Source organism: Malaclemys terrapin, chromosome 5, assembly GCF_027887155.1.
Source record: "Malaclemys terrapin pileata isolate rMalTer1 chromosome 5, rMalTer1.hap1, whole genome shotgun sequence".
Taxonomy (NCBI): Eukaryota; Metazoa; Chordata; order Testudines; family Emydidae; genus Malaclemys; species Malaclemys terrapin.
Genome location: NC_071509.1, coordinates 114,843,834 through 114,857,710, shown reverse-complemented (window position 1 = coordinate 114,857,710; position 13,877 = coordinate 114,843,834). Strand labels below are relative to the sequence as shown.

The 13,877-nt window shown below is 41.1% G+C and overlaps 1 protein-coding gene across 2 annotated transcripts in view; it reads right to left on the bottom strand.

Moving 5' to 3' along the window:
• EGF (epidermal growth factor) overlaps nucleotides 1-10,620 on the bottom strand; it is a 102,916-nt gene extending 92,296 nt beyond the window's left edge. For both annotated transcript variants that reach the window (XM_054030391.1, XM_054030392.1), the window contains exon 1: nucleotides 9,875-10,620. In XM_054030391.1, coding sequence (XP_053886366.1) covers nucleotides 9,875-10,001 — 127 coding nt within the window. In that variant the 5' untranslated portion in view covers nucleotides 10,002-10,620. The remainder of the gene's footprint in view (nucleotides 1-9,874) is intronic.
• Nucleotides 10,621-13,877: the final 3,257 nt, after the last annotated feature.

Here is a 13,877-nt window from a genome sequence, read left to right as displayed (position 1 = left end):
GTGGGGCCATGTGGGTACCCATAGCAGTGCCGCTGACTTGGAGGTATACAAATGTGAAATAGTTGTGGGTGAGGACAAAGTCACAAAGTTCAGCCACCAGGTTTGCCGTGACATTATTGGGGATACTGTTCCTGACGGCTTGTAGTCCATCTTTGTGTGGAAATGTTGGTGTAAAGGGCTTCTACATCCATAGTGGCCAAGATGGTGTTTTCTGTTGCGCTCCTCTGGACTCTTACCAATTTATTCACATCTTTCCTAAAGTGTGCACCCCGAATCAGACACAGTATTCCAGCTGACGCCTCATCAATACTGAGAAAAGTGGGACAATTACCTCCCTCGTCTTACATATGACACATCCCAGAATGATATTTTCTTTTTTCACAACCACATCACATTGTTGACTCATATTCAATTTGAGCTCCACCATAATCACCAGATCCCTTTCAGCAGTGCTACCACAGAGCCAGTTATTCTCAGTCTTGTAGTTGTGCATTTGATTTTTCCTTCCTAAGTGAAGTACTTTTCACTTGTTGTGATTTAATTACCTGTCTCTATTTAAAACAGAAGCAACGAGGGATACATTAGCTCGGATGGGTTTATTGTGCCACTCTGTGCCACGCAGGGATCAAGAATATGGCAACTGTCCTGCATTACCAAGCTCTACTCAGCTGGGCCCCACAAGAGTGGTGGATAAAGGCTGCATGCAACGCATTTTCAATTGCCCAAGGTTGATGATCCAAGCAGCAGCTCCTATTTGTTCTGCTGCAACCTTTCCTTTCCTTTCCTGAGTGAAGTAAATCACCCTACAAATAGCCAGCAGCCAGTCATAGCTTTTCTGAGGCTGTGCCACCTATTGCCATGAAAAATGTTTGCCTGTTTGTTGGCAAAGAGGGAGTAATCCGTGAATACCAAAGGAGAATGAGGGTTTGAGGGGGGCTCACCCTGCAATCTCATATTGCCTGCAGCCCTGAGATTGGCTAAGGAGTTGATGCAGAGAGAATAAAAGGAGAAAAAGCGTTTCAAAGAGGAATGTTTACAAGCTAAGCTACAGTGAATTTCAATATTATTTTCCATCAAATATACACAGCAAAGACAAGCCTTTAGTCATTAAACATAATGCTGTTTGACATTAAATAAAATGCCACACAACTACAATGTAAAAACAAGCTTTGTATGAGTCTGAGAATACACAGCAAAAAGCTGATTTTAAATTCCTGTTGAGTAATCAAATATCCATTCCAAAACCCTCTGAATCATGCAGTAATTTGTCTTATCAGAGTAACCACTTAACTGGACACTTTCAGTCTAGAGGGTCAAGAGCCAAACTACATCATATACCAGACATAGCAAATTAAGTACCAGTGAAAGGCACCTGTGAGCAACAGATAAGACAACAACCAAAAAAAATTGGTAACTAATGTGCCCTCCCAGAAACCAGTGTTTCTATCAGACATGACCAGCTGACATGTATACAATATAATTGATGACTCATCCCAGCATTATGAATGGAACTTATCCTCTTGTTCTTCAAGGAATCGACTTTTGGTGGTGTATTCTCTCACAGGAGCACTAGAGGGGGGTGGGGAGTATAGGTGAGTGTCACTCTCATTAGTAAAAAGCAACAGAGGGTCCTGTGGCACCTTTAAGACTAACAGAAGGTGCCACAGGACCCTCTGTTGCTTTTTACAGATTCAGACTAACACGGCGACCCCTCTGATACTTGACTCTCATTAGTATTAATAAGAGCAACTCTTGTAACTCCCATCTGCAGGGACTGGATCATTTGAGGGACTGCTAATGGGCTACAGGACCATTTAGCTCTAGCAAAGAAAGGATAATAAGAACCAACGGCTGGAAGGTGAAGCCAGACAAATTAAAATTAGAAATTAGGCACAATTTTTTAACAGAGAGCGTGATTAACCACTGGAAAAAGCTATCATGGGAAGTGGTGGATTCTTCATCTGCTGATGTCTTCAAATCCAGATTGAAGGCCTTTCTGGAAGATGTAATTTAGTCAAACACAAGTTGTTAGGCTCAAAACAGGGGTAACTGGGTGGAATGTAATGGCCTGTGTTATATAGGAGGCCAGACTAGATGATCTACTGTTACCTCCTGGCCTTAAACTCGATGAAACTAAGAAATAGTTCCTCCACGTAAGGGCACACTGGCTGGTGAGGGTGAGGGAATTTACACTTCCCTCTGTTGTATTTGTTTTGCGGACAGACGAGGAATTTCAGAATTTATGGCCGTCAATCTGGCACCTTTCATCACCACCAAAGTTCACATGAAAAAGAAAATCCCCCTGATGAGTGAACAAGCACCGTAACTGAAAGCATGCTATAGTTAAAGAATAATTGTTGAATATAAAATCAGAGGCATATTAGTAACCCACTTTCTGCTATCAGAGAACGTTTATTACAATGGCAAAGATGCGGTGCCAGTAGTACACAGGGGTACTACTGAATGTATTGGGTCTCTGTGTATGTTCTCATCGTATTGCAGTAAAACAGACGATAGCCCAATACTGAATATGGTCGCTCCTCTCTGTGCAAAGTTTAAGAAGTAAAAAGGTTATTTCTTAAACTCTGGGAGAAACTGATCCTAAAACTGCCCACCAGGTGCAACATATATATTCTCCTTCACCTGCACTATTTGTGCCAAAGGGAAGTGCAGCTGACATCCTGCCGGAGCTGTTTTATGTATCCCAGCAACAACTAATGAGAACTTTTCCCTGTGAAAGAAATCGGCTTAGTGAACACAAAGGCTGTCTGCAGTGCTCTGACAGGCAGCTCTAAATAGAAGAATGAGGTGCTGCTCTGTAGTCAAAGACTTCTTTATGCAGAGAATGCCTTGAGAATCGGTGAAAACCATGAATCATGTCATCGTGATGCTGGCAATGCTCAATGCCCTTACATTCAAATATTCCAGTTTATTGAGAGTCCTGAGAAATGCTCTGCTCAGAGAAGGTGAAGCATTAGCATGCTTGGCAGGGATGCAGAGAAGCAGTGTGTGTGTGAAGGCTGTGAGTCAGTCTGCCTTCATTTACTTACAAATGCGACCTCACTGAAGTTTGGCTCCTGTGGAGTTCCACCGGAGATTAATTCAGCCCAGTCACCATCACAATTTTATCAACAAGCAAAAACATAAAATTCATTTGAAGGATGAAAAAATCCCAGTGGTGACCTCTTATGCTAAAATTGTACTGTTTAAAGGCCTAAGGAGAGCAAGAAATGAAAAAAGAAATGGCACTACTATGAAGTAGCAGCAGAAACTGGCATGCCAATCTGAGACTGTAACACCGACCTCTTGAGTCTTAGGCTGGTGGAATCGAAGGAGCAGGTGTCAAAATCAATTCTGATGAGCTAATTAAGCAAAACAAACAAGCGTGCTGCTTGTCCATCTGTAAAAGACTATGGGCCAGATTCTCAGTTCTACTTGGGTTACTGTGTGCCATTCAGACCCGCAGAGAAATCTCCAGTGGAAGGGAGACTCCTCACTGGCATAAAGCTGCACAAGTTGCCCTCCACTCAGCATGTGGGGAGAAGACACTGGCAAAGCAGAGGAGGTCATTTGGTTAGGGGAAAGAAACAGGCAACTTGCCAATCCTCCCCAGCTCCATTGGGAACCTTATTGGTCTAAGTCACGGCAGCCCTAGATTCTTTAACTCATGCTGGAGTCTGCCAATCCAGAATCAGGGAGCCTTAATGAGCTCCCTAATGTTCACCCCCCTAGACATGAGCTCAGATGCAGTGGAGGATCAAGGCTAATATTTCTATTGGGCATTGGTAAAAAGACCCCAAGGGTCAGCTTCTTAACCTTCCTCTGACATGTGGACCCTTGACCAGCTTCTCTTGACAGATACACCATATGTCCAAGGCTATTCCAAAGATATGCAATAACACAGTGAGCTGTGATAAGCTTGATAGTTCTGCTAACTTTACATCTAGACTGCATCTACTACAGCACCCACAGCAATAAAGTACTTGTGGCCAATCTAAGAGACATGAGCAATACCTTGGTGATTCTTGCCCCTATGAGCTTATATCTTTTCCATTAAAGCACCTAGCACACTTACAGGAATCCTGATTTTGTTATAATAATAATTGCAAACATGTATATCACCTGTCCATTGCTCCCAGAAGGAAGGATGGTCCAGTGGTAGGGTGCTAGTCTGGAACCAGGGAGACCCAGGTTTAATGCATTTATACTACATGCATATATTATATTGCTCTGCAATAGACTATTTGTGTGACCATAGACAAGTCACTAAGTCTCTGTGTGCCGCAGGCCCCCATCTGTAAAACTGGGATATAACAGCACTGCCCTACCTCACAGGAGTGTTGTGAGGATAAATATATTAAAGATCAGAAGGTTCTGATATACTATGATAACAGGAGCCATGTAAGTATGATACAGAGATTATCGATCCTTGGACTTTTTCAGTGGAGTAGGGCCAAGGAGGTGGCCTTTGGATCTGAAAGCAGAGTGAATTTAAGCTTTGGTTTGGGTATGAAACTGAATCAGATTTTGGGCTGAGTGTCAATGGTGCAAAATCTCTCAAGCTGCTCTTAAGGGCTATCAACTAAAAATGGCAGAAATCTCACAGAAAGAAACTGTCTTCATTAAACTTTTTCAATCTTGGACCCAAATCTCAAGAGCGTGGCCATGTCTGTGCCAGAACTGGCAAACAGGCTATTTTCAATTTGGGGCTGGATCAGGAAAACAAACGGTAAGGGCAAGTTAGTATCCAGAGAGTCAGATACACAGTCCTTACAGGTGTTCTGAATCAAACATCCAATTTTGATGCATCTCTACTAGAGCTATGCAAATAATCAATTTTTTGGATCACTGGCTGAACTGAAAAATTTACAAAAATCATTTCAGGGCAACATGAAATGAAATTTTTTCAAATGTTTTGACCAGCCAAAAAAGTTTTTAAAAAAATTGTTTGGCGTCAAACAAAAAACATTTCATACAACCCAAAATGCAGGTTTATTTTTGAGGGTTTATTTTTTAAAATAAAATTGAACTACCATTCTAAAACAAAAAAGTTATTCTGAATCAAAATACTTAATTTCAAAAACACTGAAACTAATTGTGTCAATTTAAAAAAAAAAATTTGACCAAAACAATTTGGCAAATTCAGCAAGAATTCACTACATGTTTCAGTCAACCTGAATCTGCATTTTTCTTCAAAAAAAAATTTTGTCTGAAAAATTTCACCCAATAATCATTACTTCCCTTATTTCTCTGTTACTGAACGCATTCTTAATTTTATTATTATTATTAGCTTGCCTTTTTCCAAGGTAAATCTCATTGTTATTTTTGCCCCTTTTTTGAAAGAGCTCAGCATTTTCTGAAAATCAGGCCTTTTTAAAAGTGTGTCAAGCTAGACACCTAAAATCTGAGGCACCCAAAATCACTGTCCACTTCTGAAAATCTTAACATAAAACTGGACACAACACTAATGCCTGCTAGTCCTCACCAAACAAAATACTGCTAAGGAAAGCTAAGATAGCTTCATTCTATCAGTCTGACTTACCTGTCCCTAGTAAAACACCATCCAAAGTTCCTTTAGACAAGAAATGTTATCCTTGAAGTCAATGCGAGTTGAGAGCACTTGGCACCTTCCAGGAGAAGGCCCCATGAGAGATGTGATATTAGTTTCCAATATTTCCTGTATCAGAGAGGTAGCCATGTTAGTCTGGATCTGTAAAAAGCAACAAAGTGTCCTGTGGCACCTTATAAACTAACAGAAGTATTGGAGCATAAGCTTTCGTGGGTGAATACCCACTGCATCTGACGAAGTGGGTATTCACCCACGAAAGCTTATGCTCCAATACTTCTGTTAGTCTATAAGGTGCCACAGGACACTTTGTCAATATTTCCTGGTTATTTCTTGTTCATACCTCAATTTTCAACGATGCTGCAAATTTTAATCCATAAAGATGGTATTTATTCATATAAAGCCTGATCCAATGCCCACTGAAGTCAGTGGGAGTCTTTCAGTTGACTTCAATGAGATTTGGATAAGACCCCTGTGGAAAATATCTTCTGTTGAGTATTTTCAAGATTCCCATCAAATGTCCTTTCATGCATTATGAAGGCAAAATGTTTAACTAGCATGGCTGGCAGAAGGTTACTAAACATAAGCAAACAACTGTAGTAGCATATGTACTACAGCTCTTTCAAAAATATGAGTGATGCAGGTAAATGATTGTCTACTGTGCTGGGAAGTAAAGCTCCTCTAGAAACCTGACACTGGGTATGCATTCTGACTGTGGTACAAAGGAGCACAACGCCTGTATGGCTGAAACTGCTTTTCCTGTACAGGTGAAAGTTTACATGTATTCACTAAGATCTAGGAGAGAGAGAGATGAGTTACCAACTGGTAACTAAAGCCCCAGTCCTGCAGTCTGACTAGGTGCTTCCCTACCCACAAGGGTTCAGGGCGTAAAACCATTAATTTTTTGTAAATGGTGATATAATTTTATAATTACAGAATAAAGTATATAACATCCTCTTCCTCCCCTACAGTTCAGAAGATTTGGTCCAGGGACCGAATAAGCCCTTGTTTTGGTCTCCCTGGTTTTTTTATTGCTTGTTCCCAATAATCTATGGAGTTCTGGGTTCTGTGGCCCCTCCCTCACTTGAGGGGGCAGGGCCATTCATTGATTTGGTGGATTCAAATAAACTGCCTTACAAAGCTATTTTAAAATATTTAGGGCCAGATTATGATAACTTTACAATAAGTAGCACCTTGATCTTTGAACATCCCTTGAAATCAATGAAACAATTCAAGGAGTAAAGTACTACAGTGTGAATAAGGCTATCCCAAGCTAGCCCCGAATCAGTAGTAATAAAATTTAACAACAAATCTAGAAAAGCCTGTGTTCTTTCTGATAAAGAGAGAGCTGTTGCAAAAAGCACTAATTATAGAGTTGTTGCCTTCTCATTTTGGTGAAGGCCTTTATGGCTGATGTGATGCTGATACGTTAACAGGAAAACAGACAATGTCAGTAGCACTGATTAATAACCGGTATATTTGTTATGACCTACAGATGACAAAGATGTTTGTCAAGTTCTATCTAGCATTGTCATTGTTCACAGTTTGCCAGTATGAGTCATGAGACCCACTCTCCACATTTGTCCCCTCAGTTGCCTTCAGCACCCGCCCTCAGCTTCCCGGCACATGTTTGCAAAGCACCTTTTATTTGCTAATCAGATTCGTGTAATTATTGCAGGGACTCAAACATTAACAGTTCTACAGTCACATAACTGAAATCTTGTGTCAGAAGAAAATAAAGAGAGGGATTTAAAAGATTCATAGACTCATAGACTTTAAGGTCAGAAGGGACCATTATGATCATCTGGTCTGACCCCCTGCATGCTGCAGGCCATAAAACCATCCCTACCCCTTCCCTGGACTCTGCTGTTGAAGTCCCCAATCCTGTTTTAAGTGACTTCAATCAGCAGAGACCCTCCTGCTAGAGATCCCTGCCCCATGCTGCGGAGGAAGGCGAAAAACCTCCAGAGGCTCAGCCAATCTGCCCTGGAGGAAAATTCCTTCCCGACCCCAAATATGGCGATCAGTAAGACCCCGAGCATATAGGCAAGAGTCTCCAGCCTGACCCCTGTCAGCCATTATACTATTTACCTACCATTGCTTGGTTTTCCTTGACTACTATGCTTTACCATTAAACCATTCCCTCCATAAACTTATCTAACTTAATCTTAAAACCAGACAGGTCCGTCGCCCCCACCGTTTCCCTCGGAAGGCCGTTCCAATATTTCACCCCTCTGACGGTCAGAAACCTTCGTCTAATTTCAAGCCTGAACTTCCCCACGGCCAGTTTATATCCATTCATTCTTGTGTCCACATTAGTACTAAGCTGGAATAATTCTTCTCCCTCCCTTGTATTAATCCCTCTAATATATTTAAAGATAGCAATCATATCCCCCCTCAGCCTTCGCTTTGTCAGACTAAACAACCCAAGCTCCTCTAGTCTCTTTTCATACGACAGGGTTTCCATTCCTCTGATCATCCTAGTGGCCCTTCTCTGCACCCGTTCCAGTTTGAGTTCATCTTTTTTAAACATGGGAGACCAGAACTGCACACAGTACTCCAAATGAGGTCTCACCAGCGCCTTGTACAACGGAAGCAGGACCTCCTTATCCCTACTAGATATACCTCGCCTAATGCATCCCAAGACAGCATTGGCTTTTTTTCAAAAGCCATTCCACATAAGTGTTGTTCTTCACTACTATGCGCTGTGCCAAATTCTGCCCTCAATAACACCCACGCAACCCCAATAGGCTATAACTGAGCGCAGATTCCAGCCCATTTCATTTCAATTTCCATATACTCTGAACAGCAACATGTTACTTGACATCATACAACACCCGTGATCACATATTCTACTCGTAGGCTTAGCTATTGCAAAAAATACATACTTCTACCAGGTTACTTTATAGCTACAGATTGTATGACTATTTCCTCAGTGTCTTGCTGAGCTACTCGCCAGCTGCTCTGGTGGTTGAGGTGTTTAAAAAAGAAATCTCTCCAAGTACAGTATGAAAAATAGAATGGAGTGTGTCTCATTCTCTATAGAAAAGAAGAGGAGATAGCAAAGCATTTCTCACTTTTCTGGAGATTAATAAATATAAAGTAAAGGTACAACTGAGTCAACTGCAAGAAAAAGAAGAAAGAATGCATCTTTATAGACTTTTAAACTTCAGTGGCCAACGTCTGCTCTAAATTATACCCAGGAAACATCCTTTAGTTCAATAGGCTTATTCTCGTGTAAGAGAGAACACAATAAGGCCCATACAATGTGTTTACGCATCATACTGAACTCCCAAAGGAGTGATGAAATGCACCTCAGTCTCTGAAAAGCCTTCAGGTAAGTTTATTATTTGTATACCTTGTACTTGTATGTCTTGCTCCTTTTTTCTTAACAGTAAGACATTTAGCATGAATGCTTTCGTGTTCTGTTTACAAGTTGCCATTTCTTGGCAGAACATACCAAGAGGCACCTGTTATTAAATCACTGGAATCTTGTCAAGAACTGAGTCAAAGCTTCTGACGCACTAGAAAACCAAGGAAAGGGGTTAGCTTCTAATATTTGGGTTCCTTCCTTGAAAACTTCCAGAATTTTTCCTCCCTCCCTTGCCATATAGCCCAATACAGCACTGGCTCTGCCTTTCCACAATCTTAAAGTTCTGTCCTCAACTTCAGGCTGCCAGGAGAAAGGGCTCCCAATTCATAAATCTTAATTTCACTAAGATGAAACTAATATTACCATGACATCCATTTTTACCAGTGCCTTTTAGCATAATATGATACCAAATAGGTTCTTGACTCATGTAGCATGAGATGTAAGCTAGATATCTTTAAAAAAAGTTCTCTCTCTATATATACACACACACCAAATAATACATATATAGACATATGTATTTGTCTATATATGTATCACTCTGTGTGTGTGTGTGTGTGTGTGTATATATATACACACACACATATATATATAAAAAAGTGTATGGATATACACACACATTACAGAGACACACATAAAAACAGAACGGGGTAACCAGGGACAGTTCAAATCTCTTTACTAATAATATTAATCTTTCTCTTACAGATTGCTTTCAGATAGCTAAATTGGCATTGGCTAGTTTTGGTATAAAAATAAAGGACTAGCAATCCTGTTAGTTGTGGGAAACAAAAATATATAAAAGTTGATTTATCAAGCCAATCATAGTAACGCAAACACATTACGTAAAAACCAAAAGCACATGAAACTCAGGTAAGAGGATAAAAAAATGCAGCTTCTCTTAACATTTGAATGGTCTAAAGTAAAAGTCACTTACTTACCTATACAAGTGGAGTTTTCATTCCCCAATCGGTATCCCCTGGGACAGTTCCAGTGCTGTAAAACTGAGAGGCTAACAAAATCAATTTTGAAAAATACTGGCAAAAAAGCAGTAAGTACGAGAAACATAATCTTATGCTTTTTGAACTGTCAATAGAGAGCAACTTGCTTGTACTCAGTCATATCCACGACAAGATGAACATGTGTATTCCCAGAGTGTTTCTACAACAGCCAGCTTTATGCAATGGGACATCTTTTCACAATCCCCCACAGTTTTTTATCCCTGTCTTGCTTTTCTTGTCACTTCAGTCCCTACTACAACCTTTGAGGAAATTCCAGAAAGATTTCTTCCACACACACGTTTCCTCTCTCTCTCTCTCTTTTCTTTTTTTTTCTTAAGTCAAGTATGAAATGCCTGACACCCTTGCCACAAATTTAACACAGCTTAAAAGCAAAGCTCACGAGGATCACTGCAAATTTCCTTGCAACAAGCAAAGCTGTGGAATAAATCTTAAAAACAGAAAAGCTGTGAAAGTGCCCACCACGGACCTTAAATGAGTTTGGGGGTAGCTATCTATAGGTATTATCCCTCCTAAAACATAGTTTCTCTTTATATACAAACTGGGAATGACTCCCCATTCCTTTTTAAAGCTGTGCTTGCCCCACCTCTTCTCTTTTTAGTGCCACTTGAGTGAAGCCTGTGTTTGCAAATAGTAATGTTGTCAGTTCTGTACTACAGGGAAGCCAGTCAAAGTGCAGATATCCCACCAGGCATAATAAATAATCAGTATTGTAAAAAAGCAGTCCCTGGTGCCTAGCAGCTACCTGCTTAACACTGGCTGTACTTTAGCTTCTCAGCAGCTGTATCCAGACTTAATCATGACTGTACATATATAGTGTATGAATAACTAGTCATTCATATTAATAACATCATGTGTTTCATTACCAGAAACTTTATCCTAAATCCATATTTGTGCATAAACAGAAAAAAATATAATCTTCCAGTTTCCCTGAGGTATATTTTTGCCTGGAAAGTTGGATTACATTAGGGTCAAATTCAGAACTGGCAACCACTTACATCAGTCTGAATTTGGCCAATCGTTCTTTCACAATCACAGGCAGATAGTTACTGTCAGGAACTGAGACAACATGTGGTCTGATTCTGCCCTGTTTTGCACCTGCTGTAGTCATTGATATCTGTGCACAGAGGCTACCATTCTGACACAGTGGCCTTTTACACCCACTTTTCACAGGAGTAAATGACTACAAGATGCTAGGTAGTGATGAATCAGGCTCACTTTCTTCCTGCTGCTCCAAAAATCCCCGACATACAAGCATTATCGACCCAATTCAGCAAAGTACTTAAACACGTCCCTAAGTGATTTGCTGACTATAGATGGATTTAAATGCGCTCAAATTTAAATAGCTGCTTAAGTGCTTTGCTGAACTGGGGCCTGTTACACTAACTATTGTGCGGTGTTTGGTTTTTATATTATTCTTACGGCATTATTTTGGAATAAATACTCTGATGCAGCAGCAGCTGGGAACACTGGCAGCACCAGAACCCAGCACAGCTGTACGCTAGTCCATCCCTGGGAATTTTTTTTATATTTACTTGAATTGACAAAACGTGTGGACTTGTACTGATTGAAAATAAGAACCATGAAACATTGATTTTAAGCTGTGCAGCTCTCTGCCAAGAGCAACTGTGTGAAACTGTTTCTTGATGTTGATATCCATGCACAATAATGTTCTGCTTGCTTAATCCACTGCCTTCCTTGCAAGAACCAGGGAAAGCCACTAATTAAATCTTTACTGACAAATGCAAACCTTGTTTTCCTGTAAGACATTCAGAACTGGATTCACAACTGTGTGCACTATAAACCAAAAGTAATGTCAATTATAAAGGGCCAGAAACTGCAGCCCTGACTCCTGCTGAATAGCACTCACCCATGCAAAAAGCCCTATTGAATTCAACAGGCCTACTGGTGTGAATGAGAGGTATTCACTGAAGGTTGGGGTTTGCAGAATCTGCTGTAAGTTGTGATGTTCACCCATTAGTACATTTTCACTAACAAAATGACTTTGGGTCATGGCTTTACTTCACCTCTTCCCCCATATTCTCTTCTAAATTCAAGTTGGGGGGTGGGAGGATAGTGCCTGAGCAGCACTAAAGGAATGCATCACTTCTCTGTGAGTAATCACCAGGCAGTGTTTGCCAAACTGTGCGGTGGGCCTCCCCTGAAGAGTGCTGACCTCCTCCAGGTCAGGCTCACACAATCCCACAAAAAAGGAGGGGGGGGGATGAATAATCTCTCCCTTTTCCTTAGAACCAGGGCCAATTTTACTCCTAGGACACTCATTCTCCCAATCTCCCCTTTCCCACACATAGCTCTATTCAACCTCTCCTCCATCTTTTACCCTGATTCTTTACTCTGTCTTCCCTCTACCCAAAACAGGCTCAGAAGGGAGGTCCATGGATTTTTGTTTTCCCTTCCATCTCAGATCCCAGATAGTGGGTGGGAGAAAGGAGAAAGTTTGAACAGCCAACACCAGAATAACCTTTACCTTAGGCAGCGCCCCTTTCAGTACAGTCAGACAACAGCAAACCTCCAGTCACCCATTAATTTCAGGACTGTCTTATAAACATAGAAGATCCCAAAAAACTGGAGAGAAGCTCTCTCAGTGGTGGCATTTTCCATCTCCAAAAGCTAGATCTACCTCAGACTTGACAAAACCAGAAGTGAATACCTAATATTAGTTACTGAAATCTGGATAAAAGAGATCGTGCCTCATTTCCTTAGTCCAAAGTAGGAATTTCCAAGAAAGAGAGGAAATTGAACATGCTGGCTTTCCAAATGCACCATGGGCTGTTTGCTACAGCATCTTATTTTAAAATGTCTGTCGTAATACAGGGAGTGCACTGGACCAGGTCTCAGGAGATCTGGATTCTATTCTTGTCTCTGCCACTAGCCGGCTGAGTGACTTTAGGCAATTCAGTCTGGCCCGATTTTGAAAGCTGTTTAGACATCACTGTACTCAGCATTGCAGTGCCTGATTTAGGTGCCTAAATCTTATTTTCAAAAGGGATTTAGACACATAGGAGCCTAAATCCCATCAGCAAGCAATGGGATTTTGGCTCCTTTGGTGCTTAAATCTCTTTTTAAATGATATTTAGGCTCCTAAATCAGTTAGGCATTGCAAGGCTGAGTGCAGCAATGTCTAAATACCTTTAAAAATCTGGGCCTTCGTCTCACCATGCCTCAGTTTCCCAATCTGTAAAATAGAGATAGGAATACTGACCACCTTTGTGATATACAGATGAAAAGTACTATATAAGAGAGAGGTGGTAATATTATTATTTAGTGCTTAGGAGAGAAATGCTGCAACAAGGGAGCTGAGATGATGTAATCAGGACCATTACTTCCCATATGGGCAAGGATGCAAAACATGTAGTGGCTGTTTATAGTGTGACTGTCAGTGGGGAACTGAGGAACAGTCCTGGACAGAAAAGCCCAAAAGCCAGCTTCTGGTTCCTCCCCAGTGGCCCTGAGTTGTAGAAGCTCCAGGTACAGAATGCCTATTGAAGTTGAATTCTCTCAGTCAGGGTCGTGCCAGGGAATCAACTTCACAACAGTAGCAGAGGGATTCAAGTGCACCTCACTATAATGAGGTTTTCTGCTAACCTCCAGGAAAAATGGGTGATGTATTTGTTAACATGCCGTTTCCTACCCACCGAGAGCTTATCTGGATCTCTGGAATTACCACCCCAGTGGAAAATACTTCCAATGACCATGACTGTGCTGAAGACACTACTGAGTAGTGCTCACTTCCTTCTCACACTTATTGGTCATATGATCAACAAGCTGAAAGTGTATGTCAGGCAGCTTTAACCTGGGGCAGATGCAAGGAATATAAATCTGCATGCTATTCCATACACCACAGGCAAAGCAGGAGGGGCACAGAGTGAGAGGCATATTCTAGTGTTGTCTGGGCATACAACTG